Source organism: Thunnus albacares, chromosome 17, assembly GCF_914725855.1.
Source record: "Thunnus albacares chromosome 17, fThuAlb1.1, whole genome shotgun sequence".
Taxonomy (NCBI): domain Eukaryota; kingdom Metazoa; phylum Chordata; class Actinopteri; order Scombriformes; family Scombridae; genus Thunnus; species Thunnus albacares.
The window spans coordinates 29,025,635-29,051,327 of NC_058122.1; the positions used below are offsets into that span (position 1 = coordinate 29,025,635).

A 25,693-nucleotide genomic window follows, 5' to 3' on the forward strand; every position below is an offset into this window, starting at 1 on the left:
CTTTTAAAATACAACACAGTGTTAAAGATGAAACCAGTGGTTTCCAACCTTTTTGGCTTTTGACGTCTTACAAAAAGCAGTGTGTCTATGAGTTGTTAACAGCTCCACCAAATAGTGATTTTTCCCTCTAAACTTCTCACATGCTTTCATTTCAATACATGTTCAAATGATCCAATATTTCAGCAAAAATCAAAGATTAGAGAAAAAGTCCAAAAACTGAAAACAGATTTGTGTATCAGAACTTTGTTTTTTCTTCTTTCCTCTCCCATTAATCATCTCACCACCCCTCAGATTTATCTGCTGACCCTTTGGAGGGGCCCGACCCCTAGGTTGGGAACCACTGGACTAAACTAGCTAACTGTATATAAAGTAGTGTAAACTAGCTCCACCTCCAGCAGCTACAACAGTAACATGCTGCTCTAACACTGATGCTTCACTATTAATATTCTAATGATGTCATATATAATAATATATCAGTCAGAGGGACCAAACCACTACTTTTACTGCAACACTTTAACTACATCAAGCTCATAATACTTATGTACTTTTACTGCAATACTTTAACTACATCAAGCTCATAATACTTATGTACTTTTACTGCAATACTTTAACTACATCAAGCTCATAATACTTATGTACTTTTACTGCAATACTTTAACTACATCAAGCTCATAATACTTATGTACTTTTACGGCAGTAGGATTTTTCATGCAGGACTTTTACTATTAATGGAGTATTTTTACATTGCTGTATTTGTGCGTTTACTGAAGAAAGGGATCTGAGTACTTCACTGCTCTTTCACTTTGTAATTGAGATATTACATTTTTACAAGATGTGCATTTCTCTCTCTTTGCATGATTGACTTTGTGCTACAGCCTTTTCATTAATTTGATGACTTTCAGTTCAGACTTGTTTTGTAGTAAAACTGATACATAAATCATTGTCAGATTGATGTCATGACTTTTACATAAAAGAGACTCTTATTCAGACATCCGATCGACGTTAAACTGCCATCAGATTAGAGGATTTAGTGTCATTTCTGCTTGTCCTGTTGGCTCCTTTCTGTCTTGACATAATGAATCAGTCAATTAGGTTACTGAGCAAAGATTTATAAGGCCACACTGCAGCCTCTCCCTCTGTAGATATGTGAAGGTCACACACACACACACACAGATGAAGAGATAAAGGCTTCAACAGAAACAAGGTGTGTCTTGGGATGTTGTTGCATTTATACATCATGCACTATGTGGCCAAAGCTATGTAAACAGCTGAGTATTCCCTCCATATGTGACTCTGTGTTCATTACAGTTTTTTCTTGGTTTCTTTGCACAAAGTGTGCAACTCTCCAATCCACACTTCATTTTATCACAACATTTCTTTCTCTCTTTAGTTCACCCTAATTGATAGAAATAAGGAAGGCAAATGTTAGAAGCACCTCTCTCTTAGAATAACACAAAATAAATCAACAGTGCAACAAGCCTATGAAATAAAAACTAAACTGATCATTAGATCAGACTGCACTAGTTTTACTTTAAGTGTCATACATATTCTATAACTGCACAGTCTGATCTGTCAATGTGTAATGTGTTAGTTGTGGCTCGTAGTGATGAACCTACAGAGAATTATCAGTGACTCTGCAGCTCCTCTCGGCTTTACGGAGCTTTATAGTGAGTTTCAGCTCATTGTTTATCTGTCCGGCTGCAACTTTACTGTTCTGGTTCACTCTCAGCGCTCTCATAGCGTCGTTTTCAGTGAAAAAGATGTAAAAAGTCACTGTACACTACCTGCTCAGCACCAAATGGCAATCAGACACAGTTAGCTGTAGACTAGCTGGTGAACATAGTGGAGCATTTAGCAGCTAAAGAGCCAGATATTTCCCTCAGGAGTTGGCAGAGAGTTAAAAACAGAACTAAAAGAGAGTGAATATTGGACTTACATTCACCAGGTGGACAGAAACACGACTCCACATGAATAATAATGTTGCTCCGTAACTGCTGGATGTGGAAATAAGCAACTGTTTGCTAACAAGTTCAACATATCAACTTAAATCTGATGGTACATCAGAGTTTTGTTCACTATGTGTTTCTGATAGAAACTAAACATCAGTGAATGCAGGTTTAAGTGAAGCTCATAAACTGGCAGCTGAAGCATCCAGTTTGTTAGTCTGTGAATAAAAACCACATTGTTCTGTATGTCAACAACATTTTTATTATTTTCCAAATGAAACATGTTCTCATTCAGGATCTTTGTGGCCTCGTTGCAGCAGCAGTAAACCTCTCAGAGTTGCAGCTTTGTCTGACAGACCTCGTTAAGTCAGATGTTGCACTCTGCCCTCCTGAGGACTCTCAGTTGTAGTTTGGAGGGTTTTAATTGAAGTGTATGATGACAGGTAGGTGTGGTGTGACTGACAGGAGTTTGGCAGCTGAGCAGAGAAAGTTCTGGAGGACGATCAGATACCTGAAACCGTCAGAGGGACCGAACCACTACTTTTACTGCAATACTTTAACTACATCAAGCTCATAATACTTATGTACTTTTACTGTAGTAGGATTTTTCATGCAGGACTTTTACTTGTAATGGAGTATTTTTACATTGTTGTATTGGTATTTTTACTGCAGTAAAGGATCTCACTTCTTCTACTACTGCTGGTTTTGAAGTGGGACAAACTCTAGTGTGTTTCTATTGAGTTCATTTGTTATAAAGTTGTGAACAAACTGAGGGGCAGGACGTATTATTCCATCATAGAAGTACTGCAATTATTATCCTTACTAATCCATTGATTGTTCAGTGTATAAAATGTCAATCATTATCAATCAAGTGAACATATTCAGATGACTCGTTTTGTCTGAGCAACAGTCAGAAACACAAAGATGTTAAATTTACTATCATGGCACACTGGGAATCAACCAGGGCCAAGTAAAAAAACGTTTTCCCCGGGGCCCCGCAGGCCAGAACTAACACGTTGTTATGTAATATACTAAAAAAACTATAAATGCAACATAATATGTCAGTGTGTAGGTCACTGGGCCGTGTCCTATTACGCAACCAAATACCTCCTTTGTGTGCATGTAAGAACCTGTTATCGCTGGTATTTCCCAGAGGCCTGTTGGAGCAGAGCCTTCCATAAATGAGAAATGAAAAAAAAACCTCAAAATATTTAATGTCAAATGTCTGCTTAATTGATTCCAGTTACTTGTTTTACTCTCACACAGGTGAGATAAAGAGGCCGTCGCCATGCCAACGCCCTTGACGTACAGTGACAGCACCTGGACGTGGATCAAACACAACACGAACCACTTTAGATTCTTTTCAGATTACACTCAGCCAAATCTGATCCAAACACAAAAGAGGTTTTTTTTAATCTCAGTAAATTAAAATAAAGACTTATACGTTCCAGAAATCAGACAGAAGGTTAATGTTTTGGCAGAAACTGAGCTTGTAATTATTTCCTGCTGAGCTTTTAACTATTACGTTATTATTCCTGCAGCCTCTAAACAGGATCAGAAACATTTTGCTGACAAGTGATCACCTTTAATCTGAATTTCAGAGGTTTCTTGATGACTTGATAACAGCTTTCTGTCATTAACTTGCAATTTGTGGTTGTTTCTGAATTACAGTTTTTTTTTGTTTTGTTTTCTTACCATTGGTTACCTGCACAGTTCAACACTGAGTCCACATCTTCACACACAGTCGACACAACAGCGACAGTTATGAAGCAAACTGTGACACATTTGCATAGTTTTCACACAGACAGCGTTCAGTGACTACAGCCTTCAAATGTCCTCAATACTTTTCCAGCACATGTATTCATATGGATCATAACCACACTGAAATACATCTATATTCAACCAAAAAAACAAGATGTGCTGTCAGAAATAAAGCCCACTGAAAGCTTTCCTGCTGCATTTCTATGACTCGTTCCTGTAGATACACTGTAGTACGTTCTATAGAGAGCTACACATCTGACTGTATTTACACAACATACACATTTATACACTATCAACCATTAAAACTACATAAACACAATATACACCTTTCTACGGTGGAAGTATAGTAACAAAAAGAGGAACTTTGGCACTAAAAAGACTGTAACGTTGGAAGATATCTACTGGATTTGAGTCATTTGGACGCTGAAGCTTCATATTAGCTTCAGATAAACATTTAAATACATTTTTTGCACAGAAGGAGGACTGTGGATTTTGTCCCCCATCACTTCCATTGTAAGGTCATTATGAAGGGATCTTCTAATGGTCAGTATGAACAGGAGGAATGATTACAGCAAGAAAAACAGCTTTAATGTTCATTTGGGCTCCTGACTGTTGGTTTAATATTGTTTTTCAGGAGAATTGACACCAGATCAACCTGCCATCAGAGTGGTGGAAGAACTGGAACATGTTTGCAGTGACTGAGTTTAAATAACACGACAGATTCTCATCACAGAGGGAGAGCAGGAACTTGGCAGCGGATGAATAGAAACTGATCTGCTTTCAGGTTTGATTCAGCTCAGGTTGTGCGTATTCAGGTGTGCGATGGTACAACGTGTTCAAATTGTACATTAAGAATCCATCAACTGTCCTCCTGCAGCAGCTTTCCTCCGTTTTCTCTCGTCTTCTGATGATCTGTGGTTGGTAGTAAACTGATAAACTGTAATTACTATCATTAAACCACTTAACGACATAAACAGCCTTAAACTGAATATATCGGCTAATTTCTGCTCACTGACTCACTTCTGGTTGTGTTGCCGAGCTGCCTGAAGCCATTTGAATCCAAGATTAGATAATAAAACGCTTTGCTGATGTGGTAACAAACTTTAAGACTGCAAAGAAACCTCACTGACTCCTGCAGGTCATGTTTTTCTGTTGTTCATCAGCTCAAACTACAGGCTCACATCTGGTTTTGCTGTTTTTCAACCAACTAATACACACACTGAGAGGTCGAGCTGCTGTAGAAACAACAATTAGAGAAGTCTTGATTAAGTTTTTCTGGCCCCTAATCGGACTCCTTCAATAGAAGTACTCAGATCCTTTACTGCAGTAAAAGTACCAACCCACATAGCATATGGAAGTGGGCCACTTCAGGCAATGATGCAGCACTGCTGGCCTCCTCTGGCCCAGACAAAATGGATGTGAGCCTGAAATGGTCCGCATGTAAAAAAGCAAATATGGCCCAAATATCCCAAATCAAATTTAAAAATGAATGAAAGTTATAAATTGTTTATTTTGGTCCTAAAATGTCAAAATGCCTTTTAGAGACCACCACGACTGTCAAGAGTCAAACTTGTTTCACTTGTAGTTCAGCTTCACTTAAAGGTCAAAAAGAAAAAAAAGAAAAGCAGCTCCAGGTGAGGATCAGCTTCACACTTCCTTTTATGGTAAACATGTGCAGTAAAAAGCCTGAAACAGAGGAAGAGGGCAGGTTGGAACAAAACCCAGTTTATCTGGTGAGAGTCGACAGTCAGAGCTGCACAGAGACGATGTGAGATTCAAAAAATGTGAAAAAATTCTGCAGGACGACAGAAAGACAAAAGTCTTCGGCTCTTTGGTGAAATGTGTGATGAAAACACAGATTTGATGTTTTAAATACTGAGGTGCATCATCAATAAAAAGTGAGGATTTATCTTCCTAAAAGTTCTTCAGCTGTTTATTCATTTAAGGTCATGCAGCGGCAGCGTGTTGAGGTTTCCGTGCAAAGCGTTGATGGACAGTTTGGAACGAGAGAAGATAGCTGAGTGAATGATTGATGGTCGGATAAAGACAGAAAGAGAAAGAGAGAGAGAGAAAATATGATTTACAACAGGGAGGGAAAGCCTCGAGGTAATTAAAGAAGACTCCCAAAGAATTCAGCTGCTGTCACACCCTGAGGAGGAGGAGGAGGAGGAGGAGGAGGAGGAAGAGGTGTTCAGTGGTAGTAGAAGTTTTTCAACGTCTGTAGGAACTTTGAACGACTGTCAAAAATGCATCAAAGAAAGATGTATAGATGTAAAATGTAAATGTAAAGAGCTACATAATGTCCAGCAGACTGCAGCTGTAATGTTTGGTGTGTTTATCTGTATTACAGCTTTTTAGAAACTAGTAGTTTTTTTGAGTGAAATGTAATTACATCTCAAAGATTTATGATGCATGAGAGCAAACATTTTATATACTTCAAAAAAAGTGGCAGATATCGATGGCCAAAGTGCAAAAACCTCCGATCTGCAGAGTTTTCTGATTGGCGGATTTCACTTTGGATGATGAGAACAAGGAAGGTTTTTGCTCATATTCAGTCTGTCTGCAAGATAGTCAAGATAATCAAGATAATCCCGCCCTTCGTTGTGACAGAAAAGTCACACAACAAAACAAAAACACAACGCAGAGTCCCTGAGTGTGTAGAGAGGCTGCAGCACGAGTTACACAATCACTGAACATTCATTTCCAGCGGACAAAGAGGCAAATACACTGAATTTAAGGAATTCTGACCTTAGTATAATACAATGTAGTAACTATTACATTTACCACATCTTTTTACCTGAAAATAAACTAATTTTATTTTTAATTTAATCTTAATTATTAACTTAATTTAGAGCATCGTTTTGTAGAACCTCTTCCAACTTGCACCAACTGCAAAAGCTCCTGTCTGCACTTTGCGATGCATTAATATCTATAACACATAATATAATAATATAGTCCAAAAACAGTGTATTATGTGTTGGGTATCCTTAACAAATAGCATTCTGCAAGAAAACAAGTTTTTTTTTGTTTTCCATCGATGTAAAGAAAACATTCTGGTGTGATCTTAACTTTTATATTTGAACATATGAAAGGAAACCTGCACATTCTCACTCGTGCAGGAGTAAATAATAACTGTATTATCTTGTTTGTTGTCATTATTTACAGGAAGAAGCTCAGCTAACTGTGTCTGTTAAACAGAGTGAGTTTATAACTTTATATAACAGTAATAACCTCTTTGCTTTGATACATGGATTTACATCAAATAATACACATCTCTACATATTCAGTCCAACATAAAACGTGCAGAAACGATTAAAATAATACAAACATAAAATTGAAGAATGACGCAGTATAAAAACACTAAAAGTTAAGAAAAAACTTGTTTCTATAGTTTTAAATGTCTTTACAATTGTTTAAAAATGTTTAAGAAAGACTTAAGACATATGTTTGGTTTTATTCTGTCATAAAACAATACATACATGCAAACATATAAATAATACAGGGTTTGGTAAACAGTATATTATTATAATGACAAAACATAATTACTGAATCTACATCTCATATTTATGTGAAAACTGTCATATAACCAGGAGACGTTTCTGTGCAGACAGTGAAGGACAACAGCTGTCTGCATGGCTTTATGATTGTTGCCATAGAGACAGCAATAAGGTAAATAATCTAATAATGATGTTGTGACTATAAAGGTCGTCTGGTTGCTGAATGAATAACTGAGAGCTCTTTTCCCTCAGACTCTCTGTGGATCAAGTTTGTGTTTGTCAATAAATCTTTTTTGCATAAAACATCAATATCTGGAGTTTCTGAATTAACAATCTCAAGATTTCTAAAACAGTTGAAAAAATGCTCAAAAAATACTCATTTTTTCCTCACAAATATGAAATGCTACAAGCAAAATTATGAGATACGGAAGTCAATCTTTTTCTTTCAAAAATGAATAATTCCCAAATTGCACTTTTTATATATAATTATTTTTTTACGTTGTACAATGAAAACAGTGAAGATGATTTCTGTCAGTTTGAATGTTGGACTTTGTGAACTTTCCACAAAGACGATCTCCTATAAAATAATAAAACAAATAAATAATAGCAATAGAAATATCATTTTAATGTGGTTCATTGACCATCTGTGTACCTGTTCACCAGGTGAAGGCTGTGAGCAGCGCGTGTGTTCTTCTTTTTGTTTTTCATTTCGGAGCCAAAGTTAACAGATTAAATCAGCTGCAAACATCATCTACAGTTTCAGGGTCTCGCCTATTTTTTCCGCATGACCGCATGACTACTGTTTCCGCATTTCTCAGCAAAAACCGAGTGAAAATGATCTGTTGACAGTCACATTGACAAAATACCAGAAACATGACACATTTCACTATAGTTTGAAGGTCCATATCTGTAGAATATGTCACAGACATGAAAAAAAATGAGGTGTCAGTGGTGAGATCAGCCTGAGGAGCGCAGCCGGGGCGGGGAGCCTCTCTGACGGGAAACTCCAGCGCAGAGAGTCGGTGACACACGGAGCTTCTTTTCTCTTTTCACCTACTTCCAGACAGAGATTCACTGTTTTTATTTTCCTTATTTGTTGTCAGTTTCCCTCCTGACAGTTTAGAGGTTTGTTTGCCTTGTTTGGGAAACTTGGTGTCGTCTGGAGGGATTTTCTTCACTCGGAGCGGTGACAGCAGGCTGTGTGAGGAGTGTATGTGTCTGACGCAGGAGTATCCCCAACCAGACACCACCATACCCGCTTTCACCTCACATATTATTTATTTTTCCACAACTGCACTTCTTAACCTTTTTCTGTCTAAACTAAATATAAATGGAATTTATAATGAAATGATATGAAACTTTCTGTTATTGAAGCCATTATCAAGTTCACACACACTGCTCAGGTGGAGGTGGGCTGTGTGTGTGTGTGTGTGTGTGTGTGTGTGTGTGTGTGTGTGTGCGCGCGCGCGCGCGCAGGTGTTATACAACCTTTAGTGCTGCAGGCGGAGGATTCAGGTGACTGACAGGGTCATGATGGGAGGGGCGAGCTGGAGCAGGTTGTGTTGCCCTGTGGCGGGGGAGGAGGTGTGTGTGTGTGAGTGTGTGTGAGTGAGGAGGCAATCAATCATTCAATCAATCCAGCAATTGATCTTTATTTGGCATCAGTAATAGAGGTTAGTAGGAGAACTGATAACCGGTTCCAGTCGAGCTCATCAGTTCCTCCTATGATGTTTTCTGCATGTGGATGTGATGTCATCATTCAAATCAGAGAACAAACTCTAAATGTATTTGCTCAGTTTTTATTCCTGTTTTCTGGTGATGAAACGTTGTCTGTTGTGGTCGTCACAGCAGACGAAGAGAAGCTCGGTGTTGATGTATTAAAAGCTTATCACAGGTATTCTGGTGGATATGGAGGGGTTTTTTTTTTGCAACCTGTTATTATCTGTAACTTTTAATCTGGTTTCTACATCAATTTATATCAGTAAATGTAGGCCTCAGCTCCAGTATGTTAGTCCTGTATTCACATAAGTTTAAATAGAAAAGTCACTTTGCTTTTATGCGTTTCATTTACAAAGTGTGTTGACACGTGAAACGAATGTTACTCTGGTTTCCAGTACATTCAAATATAAAACTTTTAGTCGATTTCCTAAAGAAATGTGTCTGTAAATGATTAAATAGTTTAACTGTAAGCCTGCTGGTTAGTGAAAAACAACCTTCACATAACTCACATTTACACATATTCACCTAAAAAACAAATAAACAAACACAAACACACAGATTCATCTGTTTATGAACATCTGTCCAGGTGTTTTATCACTGTCACCTGCAGGATATGTACAGCAAAAGAATGATTGCATGAATAGATACAATCAGGGCTCACGTTCACAAACGTAAAAAATGTATCATAAAATGTAAAATGTATCATAAATTAAATCCACTTTATTCGTAGTCCCATGATGCCTTGCATGAATTATGGGTGTAACTATTCTTTTCACTGAACTGTGAGAGTTTGTGGTATGCTTTTCTTTTCTTTGTGGGGAAAATAAATAATGTGTGAACATACCTGTCACACCTTAAACAGGATCATGTGATCAGACCTCTGAAGTGTCCTCAGATAACATACAGCAGCATGTTTCACTTCTTTATTGATTCTGTCGCTGCTGACGGTGAAGCAGCAAACAATCTGAACAATCTGAACAATCTGAGGCTCATCAGGACAAACTCATAAAGTCAGGTTTTGTTGAAGTACACATATTCTGCACATTTCCAGCATGGCTGTATGAAGAGAACTGGATACAGCATCAGAGGCGGGGCCCCGTTCTTTCCTATGACAGTTGCTCTTTTGGCCCAATGTGGCCGAGACGGCTACTTCCTGTTTAGCCCTCCAGCTGACTTGAGTGGGGATAAAACAATTCAGTCGTGTGGCTCTTCTTTCATGGTTTATGATCCTCAAAAAGTGTATCTGCTGATTTACAGACATCTCTTTTACAATTTAATCTGTGGGAAAAAGTTGTTTTTGGGCCCATGTTGTAATTACAGTTTGGCCCGATGTTCCTCCTGTATCCAGTTCTCCTTATTCATGCATGATTTTCAGCTCTATATTTACATTCTGGGGCTCTACTGGAATATCTTTGCATGATTTCCAGTTGAAAACTCCTTATTTATCTTCTACTGGTCCTTTATGCAGCCCCTCAGTTCAGCCTCTGTCTGAAACAGGCCGTTTTAGCTCCTGTCTCTTTAAGGCTCCACCTCCTGATGAGCCCACTCTGTTCTGATTGGTCAGCTTCAGGAAGCTTCCTCCGGCTCCGGAGGCTACGTAAACAAACTATAGTAGCAGGATTTCACTTTTTTTTCTCCTTCTTTTCTCCAAATGTCAACTTTTCAAATCCATCTGTACATGTTGGAGCTGAATCACATCTGAAATATGAGAGTGGACAACACATGGAAACACTTTAGCAACCACCTTAGCAACCACCTTAGCAACCAAGGCTACAGATCGGACAGCCGTTTATGAACATGTGCAATGGATGACGTAAACTTGTCAGCAAGGTAGAAAAAAACGTCACAAACGAAGCGTTCAGGACAGGTTGAAGCCCTGACTTTTGACTTGCAGGCAGCATTTCTGCATACGTTTGTGTGTTTTTTGTGATCTTGGTGTTGTCGCGGATGAATTTCGTATTTCATTGCCCTTTGTACAGTGACTTGAGGAATTGTCTGTTTGAAAAGATAGAATTGAAAAAAATATACATTTGCTGACTTGCCTGAAAGTAGACTGTATCATGATTTTTTCCTCAGATTTTTACATTTTAAGATTAAAAGTGTTTACATACTGCATATATATGTCTATATACACGTACGTATTCTGATTTCCTTTCCTGTTATTCATCTCAATACCTCTGATCTGTCTATTAACCCCTTGGGAAGGTCTTCTTGTCTACTGTAGCATGAAGATTTCCCTTCATTGGAACTGTGTCCGCATACTTTTGGCCATATAGTGTATCTCACACCTCATTCTGTGCACAAACCTGACAGACTGACCTACAATAAAAGGACTCCTGTTCCTCTTGAAGTCCTGATCTCTTCTCTTCAGTTTAGTATATCATATATAAAAGTCAGAATTACTCAAAATGAAACTGAGTTTATAATATTTACAGACGCACAAACATGAGTTAGGGTTCCTTTTATTTCGGTGGTACATGGTGTACAGATCAAGTCCTTGTGAAAGTGCCACTTTCAGCAAAGATTTTCAGTTTTTCTAACTTTAACGGCACAAAGTTTTGCTCTGAATACATCACATTGCTAACTTAAAGATATTCTTTAAGATTGGAAGGTCATTTTTAACCTTGGAAACAATTTATGAAGGAGTAACACTGATTATTTTGTCAGCTGTCAATCTGACATGGATGAGATGTCCTGAAAGACGGAAAAATGGAAATTTCAACATCAATTCAATGAAAACTGTGCAGTGTGAGTTATTTCATTGTGTCACAGTTGTATGTTAACTCCTGTAAAACACGTTCTTAAGCTCGTCCTCGTCAACTGTCACTAAATGTTTCTTTCTTTACACCCCTCTCACAGAAACGTGTTCGACATGGTGTTTTTCACGGTGAAATCCGACATTAACCTTCAATGAAGATAAAGGTCCGGGTGTTGTACCTACCTGCCTGCTTCCCCCGCAGCCTGAGAGCAGCAGCTGCACATGATGAGAACACGCCTGCAGCAGAATACCACAGAGTTATGTCCCACCCAAGAAACGCTTTAACATTCAAATCAGTTACACTACGTGACATGCCATCACTTTAGTTTGAGCCTCTCATGTAATCAGTGTTATTACATCTGATGACTGCACGCAAATAAACTGCTGGTTGAAATTCTGAAAAGCTGTTTAAATCCACAATATTCTGCTGCTATTAAAAAGATGATATATATTTGCCATTTCACTTCAGTTCCTATTGACAGGGCTGGGGTCTGAGCTTACCGTCCTCCTGCATGCTCATGCATGAGTCCTGAGTACGTCATTTCTTTTAATTAGTTAACATGTCAAAATGAACACGAGAGGAAATCTCGTTAGTCGCAGCTTGCATGATGCAAATTTGTTGAAACCGGCTTCAGAATCTGATCTGATTTATTAGCCAAGAAAAAAAAACATTATAAAGACTAAACATGGCTCAATAGAAAACTAAACTAATTATTTTTAATTGTCAGTCTTTTGAGTTCTTAAACATGGAATGATTTTGAGCTTTTAAATAAAAAAAGCCAAACAATACATTTTCATAGGAAAGGGGAAAATAATTCGGAATCAATATGTTGGGAAATGAATGGACAGACATCTTGCCAACAGATACAAGAGTTGGGATGACACCAAAATAAATTACATAAATCTTCTGGAACCAGTTGACAAAACGAGCAGTTCACATATCAATGTTGTCTTTATATTAAAAGTGTTTAAAACAATGAATCATTTCAGTCACACCACTACCTCCCCTACCACCCCACTGAGTTTCTAAGAAGCATTATGACACCAGAAAGAACTGTATCAATAAATAAAGCATATTCCATCGGTGGTAAAGTAATACCATACTTGTCTAGAAGTTCAGAGTATTTATTACATTAATGTGTTACTAGAATTGAGGAGTTATGTTTATATAATGTGTCTCTACTGTTCCAGATGTTCTATCTGTGGGAGACCAGGATAGGAGCATTCGTTTGTGAAAATGTGACCATTTTAAAGGATTTTTTCAACATTGTAGTTGTAATAAAAACAAATTTAAGGATTCCAAGTTTTGAGAAACTGTTTCATCCAATTTATCTTGAAAGTAGTGTTAAGGGTGGAAACCATGTTCACGAGAGTTCATTAAGACTGATTTTCTAACATTATGTATTATGATGTATTATGATATGATTCTGTTTGAAGCATGTTATCAATGGCCACAGTGGTCTGTTGGTTCACATCTAGAGATAAAAGCTGCAGTAAGTCAGGATATGAGCCTCTGCCTTCCTGTCATTAGGTTTAGAGATATATCCATATAAACTGGCAACAAGGAGAATGCTGTTATCAACATTAAGAATTAATAGAACATAACAGCCTTTAGGGTCACTTTCTACGTGCCACATAACTCCATTAAAGTGATTCTTTAAGATAGCAACCTCTGCAGAGAACCATATGCCATTTACCCACTGAGCTTTCAAAAAAGAAGACAAAGCTTTACGCTTTATATTCGCTCTTAATCCTCTGGCACTGAGAGAAACAACCGATAAAGACAATGTAAGAAGTGTTGTTGGTCATCCTCGGCCTCTGCTGCTTATGACAACCCAGACAATGAACGATGTCGGTATCTTCCCTGATCTTTGTAGGGTCTCTCTAACAACAGCACAGCAAATGTTGGCAACCTTGTCTTTGATGTTTTCTTGTTTGTCTCCAGGGACATCGTGGAGCCGTAGGTTCCGTCTTTGCTGGTACCTTTCTGTCTCGTTGATTTTCACTCCCACCTCCTACAGCCGCTGGACGTTATTCTTAGATGTGGTTTTCACCAATCTACCCAGTCAGTTTTCAGGGTTTTGACCTCAATAAACACAAAGTCAATGGATTTTTTCAAAGCGTTGATGCTGACAGTGTTACCGTTGATCATCATGCTCTTATTGGTATGTTCATTGATTAATGCAGCAATGTTGTTCTGCAAATCAGTCAGCGTTATGTCGCCTTTCAGCCTCTTTCCATCTAGATTGGCATCAGTGTCAGGGTCAGGGCAGAGGTGACAGCTCTGGGTTCTGGCTGCGAGTGTTGGAGCAAATATAATCATGTTCGGAGCATGGGCACTGTTCAATTCAATTCAATTCAATTTTGAAGCACTTGGTGACAGTGGTAAGGAAAAACCTCCAATAGATACATGACTAGCAACAACAAACAGCAACAACAGCAGGAACAGCTGGAGAAGGACACTAGTGATCTCAGCAGTTGCCGTCTTACCTTTGGGTGAAACTTTCGTCGTATTCCTGGTGGAGAGCATTTTCTCTTTATCTTTACTCTTAACACTGTGCTCAGATGGGGACATGGTGACAGCAGTTCAGCTTTGTGGAACGTTAGCTTAGTTGGTAAGCTAGTATTACAAAGTTGCAGCTAACGTTAGCTTGCTGCTGAACTCGACAGACTTAAGTGTAAATTGTAGTATTGGCAAAACACTTTCTTTCTTTTCAAACAAAATTGCACGGCCTTTTGAATTTAGTTTTCTGGATTTTCGTTGGGAAACTAAAGAGGAATAGATCACGTGATTTTGTTTTTCATTTTTGGTTTAAAATGAAAAAAGGAAAAACCCCATGTGACTTCCGTTTTTGGTTTCAAACTCAAAAACGAATTGGCTGAATGTCCGCAGACCTGCTGGATATTCAATCCAAAAAGGAATAACGATAAAACAAATCAGCAAAAACCAAAAACAGGCCGGGTTTGATTGATTTTTCGTTATTTGATTCTGACACCAAAAATGTTTTTTTGTTTTTTGTTTTGAAACAAATAACAGATTTACCTTTTTTTGGTTTTTAAATTACAAATGAATTACGAATTATCCGATGATACCTGGATCTGATAGCTTGTATATGAACTTTTTCAGTATTTAGTAATAAATCAACTTGCTGGAAACCAGTAATATTACTGTTACAGGTGAATTTGTATGTGACACCTTTGATAGACATCTATGACATGACATGTATTCCAGTGAGAAACAGCCACCAGTAGCAGTGATAACGCTAACGCGGACTACATAACGTTTGTTCTACAGGTAGTGAGAAATTAACTGTGAATGTCCCAAACATCAACCGGCAGCACAGAAACCCCCTCAAACAGGTAACGTTAGCATAGAAAATAATAATTAGCATGAAAACAATAAAGTAACATCATGAAAACAATAGTTATATTATACACATATATAACATTAGTAATATTATTATAACCACTCCTAGCAAAGATAACTGGCTTACATATATTATTATTATTATTTATATTTTTTATTGTATTTTATTTTTAGTTTTGTCTGGTTTTTGTCACGTTTTCTCTGTTTAAATGTTATTGTATCTGTTTCTACAGTACAGTATTTCATGTCTCTACCTCTGTCTGTATTTACGTAAAATCCCTTCGCACCAATCAAAATGGAGGCTTGGCGGTTGTAGGAGGCTTACAGAAGACACCTCATGTAGTCCTGAGTGTCAGTCAAGCTGACGAGTTAATCATGTTGGGAGACAGAGCCTCCCTTCACCTCCTCCTATATTAAGTTACTGTTTCTGTTTAATATGTGTTCATGCTTGTCAAAAGTTGTGTATCTCAGGTTTTGTCAGAATTAAAATGGTTAAAACTTTGATGTGAAACCAGTTAGACCAATTAATTAATTAATTTGCAACATTTTATCAAAGAAAAATGTGACCATTTACATGTTTTCTGTTTTATATCATTTAAATCATCAACAACAAGACATCTGAGCTGTGATGAACATTTATTACACTATTTTCTAATGTTTTATAGACTAAACGGTTAATAGATTGATTAAAAAAAAAAAAAAGAATTAAGATCATTGTCAGCTGCAGCAGGAATCATTTAGTTGTTTCAAAACGATTCATGTAATGATTTAATTCTGTCAAACTAGCCTCTAATACCCTAATCTGTTTACTCAAGATTAAGCAGCTGACGAGGACTCATCCTAGTCAAACAAGTAGTTTACTCTTTAAACCAGTTTGGCTCCTGCTTCACAGCACAATAGATCTGCGGCCAACAGTTACCTAACAGATGATTCTAAGCATGACCATAGTTTTTACGCTTCTGATTGATTTTTAATTCCTGCTGGGAAGGAACTTTTTTCATTTTCATTAAATGTCACACAGGTCTGGACTCGCCCTGCGGTACTCTGATATTTATTGTAAAGTAAGAGTGGCGTGATGATGCCTCTGCAGGTGCAAGTACACTGCAGCAAATTTCTCAGACACACCCACATCACAGATTCATTACTGCGAGTTGTGAGTTAAACAAAGCAGGTGTCTCCTCCCAGGCTTGGCCCCCCTCCCCCTCCCCCTCCTCCTCCTCCTCCTCCTCATCTAACAGTATAAATTATCAGACTCTCTCTGAGCTCCTCACTCTCTCCTCTCCAGCTGAAGCAGAACAGCCTCCTTTACCGCAGCATCTGTAAACTGACAAAATGATGAGCTTTAGCTCCAGAAGCTCCAGGTCAATGGGTGGCGGAGCCTACATGAGCAGCAGCAGGTCCATGTATGGCGGCGCCGGTGGCTCCCATGTCAAAATTTCCTCCGGTGGCTCCTCCATGTCCATGTCAGCAGGTGGTGGCGGTGGAGGTGGTTATGGCTTCAGCTACGGCGGCGGCGCTGGCGGTGCAGGGTTCAGCTTCAGCGGTGGCGATAGCTTGGACATCTCAGCCAGCGAGAAGGCCACCATGCAGAACCTGAACGACCGTCTGGCCTCCTACCTGGAGAAGGTGCGCAATCTGGAGACGGCCAACGCCGACCTGGAGATGAAGATCAGACTGTTCCTGGAGAGCAAGGCCTCCCCCGCCGCCAGAGACTACAGCGCCTTCTGTGCCACCATCACAGAGCTGCAGGCCAAGGTAAGCTCACGTTTACTCACGTGACCTCTGCAGCAGGAAGCACATGATTCACCTGCAGTGATGGAAAACAAAAAGCCCATTCACTCAGTTTTAAGATACATGTACTTTATACTTCTACTCCACTACATTCAGCTTTAGTAGTTACTTTTCAAGTTATGATTTCACACAAAAACACTTATGTAAAGACTGAATTACTATTAACATTTAAATGAAACCACCATCTTTCACTGACCTTAACCAAACCTTAAAACACACACAGGACTCACGACGCCAACACAAAGTAATTGGAAAATGTTTTTTTATTAAAATATGAACGTTATTTTGAGGAGACAGCAGAAGTTTGGTCAGAGGTCATCAAGGAAATATTCGTACATGGCTGATAAATATTAACAAAACAAATTAAAATTTGAAGCAGTCATGTAACTGGATCATATAAACATGCTTTAATCTGCACAAAGTCATCATACAAATATTCCACTTTAAGCAAAAAGAACAAGAGATGAAAGCTTGCAAGAAAAGAATTAATAATAATAATATTTATACGTCATGTAGGGACAAACTGAGAAAGTTGGTAGAACATAAAACTAAAATAAAACTTAATATTTTCAGTGATTTAAAGAGACACATTCTTTTAATGAAAAAGACTTGACATGTAAATAGACTGTTGAAATTGATGCCCATTATGAACAGCCCAAGATAATGTACTCACAGTTCAAAACCCCAAAATATTCAGTTCATTGGCAAATTTAACAAAAGAAAACATAAAATCAACTATAACAATTAATTGATACGCAAAATAGTTGCTGATTAATTTTCAGTTGATCCACTAATTGTTGCAGCTCTACTCTATTATAGTTATAATTTTTTCATTTTTGCTGCTTTATTTGTGTGTTTGAACAGTGAAAAAAACTTTTTACAACCTTGAGCTGTTCTATAATAATATTTTACGTTTTTATAGGCAACTGTGTCATTTTTCATATAATTTGTGTTCCTGGTAGCTTCATACTTTGTGACACTGACGATTGATAAAATTATAAGTTAGACTGATAGCTGAGTTTGTACTGAAAAAAAGGGCACCATGCACGTGCAAAATGTTAAAGGTGCACTGCGCAGGATTTGTCAGTTGGTGTTTGTAAACTCAGCATTCAAAGTTGGCCTCTCCTCCGCGACTCAGAGAGAGAACAAAGCTGTGAATGAGATAAATAAAACATTATTTTCTGATTGTTTCATGGCGGTTACGCTCTAAAGCACAAATAAACACGCCCACACCTCTGCACAACACTGCGTTGCCAGATTTTGTGTGAATGCAGAACATCCTGTCCGCTGTGGCCTCTCTGCTCTGTGTGTGTGTGTGTGTATCTCAGCCCCGCCCTCGGTCAACAGGCACACAGACCTGCTGCTCTTTATACATCTATGACACAGATACAGAGAGCAGAGCGGAGCAGAGGAGAGACACGGAGACAGCACACAGGGTGGTTACAGGGCTGTTATTGGCTGGGAGCTACACACCCACTGCTCAAAGGTTGACGCCCAGAAATGTCCCGAACACAGCAAAAAAAAAAAAAGAGAAAATAAGAAAATAAAGGCAGAGGGCAGAGTCTGTAGATATATACACCACCACACACTTCTAGTGGGTGATTAGTGATGATCGAGAGGGATTACTGTTGTACGAGTCTATACTTTGTTTTTTAGGAAAACATGAACGCAGAGAAAGTCACCAAAATAATCCTGGAGAATTAACAAAAAATCACCAGCAGTCGACAAATCAGCATCACAAGCTGACTGAGAATAAATACAAATCTATCTCTGATAAATCTACTATTACTAACACCTTTAGCTACTACTTAAAATATTAGATTAAACAAATGCATAAAACATAAAACACTCACCACCATTTTTTTTCTTTCAGATCCAAGATGCCACCAGAATGAGCGGCGGCATCTACCTCGCCATCGACAATGCCAAGCTGGCCGCCGACGACTTCAGGCTCAAGTGAGTGAATGAATTTGATTAATAGAGTTCAAATTTAAAGAAACAGAAATAAGCATGCATGTCGACATCTGAGAAAACAAAAGATTTTATGTTAGAGTCTGACATGGCAGTATTCACACGGAAACCAAAACAAAATCTGACTTTAGGCAAAAGTCATCAAAAGTAAGAGGACAGGCTGCATTTAAAATATGTCCGAAACTGTACTTTACTGAGGAAAAACAGTTCTTTTATGATAAAAGTTTACTTCAGTAAAGAGTTTACCAGCCAGCACCTAGTGGCAGTTGGAGGAAATGCAGCTTGAAGCACTACAGCTTTGACACCAACCGTCATCCCTGCCTGATGCCCCTTATTTTGTTTAGCAAATTCAGGCAATGGCATCAAGTTTCTATTATTTCAGTGAATAAGCTTCTTTTCATGAAATATTTCAACCACATTTTCACCATTTCCCCCTCTCTGTTGCCTGCTTAAATCAGTTTTATTTCTGTAAAAAACAGTTTTGAGACAAATGCTTTGTGCTGTGCTGCAGGTTTGAGAATGAGATGGCCATGCGTCAGTCGGTGGAGGCTGACATTGCCGGGCTGAGGAAAGTCCTGGACGAGCTGACGCTGTCCAGAGCCGACCTGGAGATGCAGATTGAGGGCCTGAAGGAGGAGCTGATCTTCCTCAAGAAGAACCACGAGGAGGTCAGTGGGCTATCGATCCTGATCTTAATAAGCAGATCGGGTACTAGCAAGAAGTCACCAATCCACATCGATTACATTTCTGTGTTCAAGTCACAGATTTTAAATTTGTGAAAAAGTACTGGTATCAGATCAATAATCAATATCAGCAGATATCCTGAGCTGAGGAATCAGAATCTGTATCAGGAGAATTGGTGCCTGTCTAGTCCCAACAATATCTGCAACACAGATGTCAGGCAATGTGAAGAGATTAAAGTCCCACAAAAACACAACACAGTAGCTACATATTTAACTCAAAACTGAGTTAAGACCAAAATCTGATGTTCTGATGTTTAACAGCAGTAACTATGCATTTTCTGCGCTCTAAAACAACAGAGCTCAATCAAGTGGAAGCTAGTTGTTGAGATAGCTACAGCTAACCTTAGCTTAAACTAAAACTAAATGTATTAGTTATTGATTTTTCCCAGCTGTTGTAATCTTGGTAAATCAGTCAACTACTCCACAAAACTAAATAAGGCAGCAGCTAAATCCAATCACGATGGAGAATACAAATAAAGCCAAACTCCTGCTAATGCTAATTAGCCTAGCATGCTAGCTCAGCTTTTGACTCCAGTGGAATTAATGTGATTTGGTGGTTAAGGTCGCTTTAAATATCGATTTCAATAAAAATATAAATAGTAGACTGACTGACACGCCTCTATATAATCTAATTCAAGTTTTTCATAAACAAAGTTGTAAATATGGAGCAGAAAGCTGAAAGAACACGTGTTGACGGTGGATCCTGAATATTCTCTTGAAAACATTCAGAAAACAAAGATTAAAGGTTTTAGGTGTTATGTAGGTCATTAGTGGTCAAATAATCCTATGTCCTATAAAATGAAGCATTACAACTTTTCTATTTGTTACAGTTTTCCGTCCGTGCTGAACTTCACTGCTTCTGTATTTGCTGCTTTCTGCATTTGTAGCATCGATTAGCGGCTGAAACGTCAAACTAGTTCTTGTTGTGGAGTCAACAGCAACATTAACTATACAACACAGGCTTATAATGCACGTCTGTGTTGTCTTTCTTAAATGAAAGTTAAACTTGCTGCAGCTGCAGGGAGGCGAATCTTCACTTTTCTTGTGTCTCGTTGTTTTTTCGTAGGAGCTGCTGGCGATGAGGGGTCAGATGACCGGCCAGGTGAACGTGGAGGTGGACGCTGCTCCTCAGGTCGACCTCAACAAGGTCATGGAGGAAATCAGAGAACACTACGAAGGCATCACCACCAAAAGCCGCAAAGACTTGGAGGCGTGGTTCCAGGCCAAGGTGAGGACACGGACAAAAGAGTTTTTACAAATTTTGTCCAAAGAGGCCGGAGGATTACAGTTAACTATTAATTCAGTAGAGTCAGTTCAGGAAAAAAGTGGTGTTGGGTCAAATCAGGGTGAATTTGACTCTTCTCAGAACTTTTTGTTATATATTTATTTTTGACTTTAATAACCACAAAGATGGTGACTACATTTCAAACGTTGTATCATGGTATCATTTTATTTTTATATGATTTTATGAAGATTTTATTTTATGAGTTTATTTCAAAAAGGGCAAATAGTCAAATTACAAAAGTTAAATTTTGTCTGTTTTGTGGTGTTTTTTTGCAGGTGGAATCTATTATTCTGTTCCTTTATGTGTAAAAAAAAAAAAAAAAAAAGAGTATTAGCAAATATGAAAATTATGCTTTCAGATAAACTGAAGGAGGAAATGAAGGAAATACAATTAAAGGAAAAAGAAAGAAATTAGCTTTATTGTATTTGTTTTTCCGCTGTACGTTTTGTATGCTGTCTAAAAATATATCAAGTAATTACAGCTTCTAATACATAAAGTAGGGGGGTAAAAAGTAAAAATGAAGCTGGTGTAACTACTTTTCATTTCTGGATTACTAAATGTGTATTTCCATGTATTATTTCCCGTCTGCAGGTTAATATGTTGTGATCATGATGTTTTTTTGTTCTCCACAGACAGAAACACTAAACAAAGAAGTCGCCGTCAGCACAGAAACCCTCCAGACGTCCAGATCCGAGATCTCAGAGATCAAACGAACACTGCAGGGCCTGGAGATCGAGCTGCAGTCACAGATCAGCATGGTCATCATCACATCTGCTGCTTTTATATCCAGCGTTTTTTTGTTCTTCTTTTGAGGTGATAAAGAAGCTGAACCCTCTATTCTCTTCTCTCTTCTCTCCTGCAGAAAGCGTCGTTGGAGTCCACGTTGGCTGAGACTCAGAACCGCTACGGCATGCAGCTGTCGAGCTACCAGAGTCAGGTGGGCATGCTGGAGGAGCAGCTGGCCCAGCTGAGAGCCGACCTGGAGCGTCAAGGATATGAGTACCAGATGCTGCTGGACATCAAGACCAGGCTGGAGATGGAGATCGCTGAGTACAGGAGGCTGCTGGACGGAGAGGCCAGCGGCAGGTGAGAGAATGACAAGATTATTTACAGGAAGGAAAATGTGCTGGAAGTAGATAAAAACAAAACTGCAGAAAATATTTAGGACCAGCGTTTGTTAATCTCCTCTATCCACTCATATACGGATATTTGTGCTGGATTGAGAACGTGTGCACATAAAGATAAAAAAATCTTTATTTCATAAAAAGTGTTCATAAAAAGTCTCCTAGAGCATGTATAGTTCTACTCACATGCAAAATGATGGCATTTCTGAATGGGTGACATATATTTTCAAAAGTTAAATTATTGACCAGTAATTATAATCTAATAAAACATTGTTTACAAAGTGCGTAACATCGTGAACATACTTATAAACATAAAGCACAGTATAGATGTTTAGTGTTTTGACAGGATTGTATTTTTATCAGGTTGGAAAAACCTCTGAAACAACATCAAGAAAAAAGTTCTTTAGGTGTTAAATTCTGTAAATAAATAATTTTCCACAAAACATTCCAACAAATAACTAAACTTGAGTGAAAAAAACCTGTAAATTCTATTATGCAATTCTAATGAAGAAGAATTTGCATTATTAAGATGAGATTGAAAGGGACAAAGTACATTTCTTAACCAGGTTCTGAAACCTGCAACAAGATCATGTTTATTTTTTGGGCAATTCAGTTATTATTTAAATATATATTATTTATTATTCATAAAACCCAGAAGAACATGATTTTCTTGGGTATCAGCTGGGAGTTTTAGTGTCCCATGATGCTTTAAATGTTTGTCTCTGAAGGGAATTTTTTAGTATGAGATCAAACAGATGAGGTTTGGATTCTTGTGACTGAACGCCCTCTTTTTGTTTTTGTCCTGCAGTATCTCCATATCCAACATATCCTCCAACATATCCTCCAACTTATCCTCCGCATTGTCCTCCTCCGCCTCCTCTGCTGTCTCGGCCTCCTCCGCCGTCTCCGCCGCCTCTGCCGCTTCTGCTGCCTCCGCCACTTCTGCCTCCTCCACCTCCACCTCCACCACCAAACAGAAGATAATCACCATTGTAGAGGAAGTGGTGGACGGGAAGGTGGTGAGCTCCTCCACAGAGACCGTCACTGAGACCCTGACTGAGTGAGCACCAGCAGAGGGCGCACACACACAGATCGCCCAGAAATTACACACCAATAAAAGTCTGCTGAGGTGCTTCAAAATAAAACCTGGTCTGTTGTGTCTTCTGTCCAAACTCCAGCTGCAGTTCCTCGTGTGACCACTAGGTGCTGCTCCAATAAACTGTTAATGAAAGTCAAGTCAATGATTAAAATTAAATAAACAATAAAAACACTAAATGTTCACAGATGATTTCCTGTCATCTAATGAGACTTAATGACATTTGAAAATGATTCTGTTATTGAGAAAACATAATTAAGAAACACACATTTCAGTCCTGGTGGATTTGGCGCCACCTGTGGTCACAGCTGGTAACTGCAGACACAGCACAAAGAAAAAACCCTCCACTCAACGATGAAAACTGCTGTACAGAAACGAATGTAAATAAGTGAATGGAGCTGTAGTACAGAATCAAAAACAAGATTTGACTTAATGAAAATGTGAAGGATTATAACTTTAAATAGGTTTATTTTGGAGTAAGTAACAAAGTAAAGATATATTTTTATATCAGTTTGGAAAACTGAAAAACAAGCTGAATCAGAGCTGTATCAGCTCTCTTAATGCAGGAGACTGTCCTCCCAAGAAAGACGACACAACAGGTCATAATGCCAAAAACGACCTATAGTTGGGTTTGAGCAGAGGTGTTGGTAGGATCTTGAAACACTGGGAGCTTAGCCGAGCCCAGAAATCTTTCTTCACCCGATAACTGAAACATTCCTAAGTTATTTCAGAGTAAAATTAATATAAGATGTGAGACACTGCAAGTTCTGGTCAGTGGTTCTCAAACTGTGTGCCGTCGCACACTGGTGTGCTGTGGAATTAGTCTTATTTATGATGATTTACATATCTATAATCATATGTGGTATCATAACTGGTGTGCCTCGTGACAAAAATGTTTTAGAACCACTGAGCCAGACTAGCTAGCTAGCTAAAGAGCCCTCTTCTTCATCAGCTTCCTGTAGCCTCACCTGTGCCTTCATCCATTTTCTTTTGGAAAAAACTTCTTATATCCATAACTTTCAAGTCTTGCCACAGTGAGGTAGTTAGCTAGCTACCACCAGATGTCAACAATGACAAGTCCTATAACCCAAGCCCTATAATCTGTGCACTCTCCTTGTCTCTCTCGCACTCGCCGAGTGTGAAGTAGATCTGCTGCATGACTGACACACATGCCTAAAACATACTTGGATTTTTGATATCATATTATTTTCAAGGGCTTTAAAATTGCAATACACGACATTCAGCCACCAGATGTCGCACTGTAGCACCAACATCTCAGACCCAAAACAAATGTGTGTTGTTTAGGCAAAAAAAAAGGAACTGTCAAACTAGGAAGAGCTGATCAAATATAGATCAAGATTCTGTGACTGCGTCGCCTATTTCGCACCTCAGATGCTTTCAGAAACATATTTTAGTGAACTGTGTAGCTGTAATTTGAGAAAGTTTGTAACATGGCTGCCATCTCGGAAACAGACACAGAGGGACTCACATGCACCAACATGCACGTGCGGCTGGCGCGTCTCTATCAAGACAAAGAACAGAGAAGCTCGGATAACGACAAACACAGAGGGAGTGTGACTTCATTCACTGGTAAGGACGTCACTCCACAATATCTCTACATAGCAGATAGTTATTTTCTGACAACTAATACAGCTAAATATTGTTTATTGCAACTTTAATGCATGATCAGATGAATAGATCTGGGGTTTTGTTTTTATTATTCTTATTTTTGTAAAAAAAAAAAAGTTTTTTGAGACCCGGAGCTGTTCATAAACATTCGGGGCTGTTGCCTCGGACGCCCAGGCTGAACGACGCCACTGCGTTTGAGTGACAGCTGCCATCCAGCAGCCTTAGTAACTGTGAGGTGGAGCAGTGGTGCAGTTCAGATGATGTATATATATGTGGATTGATTTGTTCATTCAGAGGAGGAGGGTGGATGGAAGCTTTAACCCAACAGTGGACTTTGCCCAGGGATGTATTATGAGAGCTGGATACCGGACTAAAAATGGCGCCCATTCAGTCCTATAGGAATTGCTCGCCTGGCGCATACGCCAAAAAAAGTTTCTAGCTTCCAGGTTTGCTTCCGCGTTGTGCGGCCCACTGAATATGCGCAGTAGTGTTTCCCCCTCTGGCCCCGCCCACGAGCTCCCGCTGGCCCATAGACTTTACATTGTGATGACGTCACGGATTTTTAAATCGCTTTTCTCGGCTCAAGGGAAGTTTGACAAACATAAAACCTCCATGGATCAAAAGTTCATAATAGAAAGAGTCATAATTGACATTATTTGCAGTTCGAGGTGTCCTGTCAACAGTTTTACAGACGTCTCTTACAATGGTGGTCTATGGGGAAAATCCTTTTTAGGCTGCAGGGGGATTTTTCGCTGCAATACCGCGAGTGGAAAAATTGGCTGCAAGGCTCAGCGGCGGCGCCCCATCCAGCCCTTATTATACATCCATGACTTTGCCACAGGAGACACTGTTCATTTCCTGTTTCCAACCGTGAGTCGAGACAGCTTTTTAAAAAGCGTAACTACAATAACCTTACCCCCATGGTTATTATTGTAGCCATGACGACAAAGGTGGCCTAACTTTAAGGAAATAGTAACTTTAACCCACAACATGTTTCTCTAACTCA

General features: G+C 38.8%; 1 protein-coding gene across 1 annotated transcript; it reads left to right on the forward strand.

Moving 5' to 3' along the window:
* Window positions 1-15,664: 15,664 nt before the first annotated feature.
* On the forward strand, window positions 15,665-23,107 carry LOC122967609 (keratin, type I cytoskeletal 13-like). Its single transcript, XM_044332338.1, has 7 exons — window positions 15,665-16,803; window positions 18,713-18,795; window positions 19,322-19,478; window positions 20,620-20,781; window positions 21,471-21,596; window positions 21,701-21,924; window positions 22,771-23,107. The coding sequence occupies exons 1-7, from the start codon at window positions 16,381-16,383 to the stop codon at window positions 23,024-23,026; spliced, it is 1,431 nt and encodes a 476-aa protein (XP_044188273.1). The 5' UTR covers window positions 15,665-16,380; the 3' UTR covers window positions 23,027-23,107.
* Window positions 23,108-25,693: the final 2,586 nt, after the last annotated feature.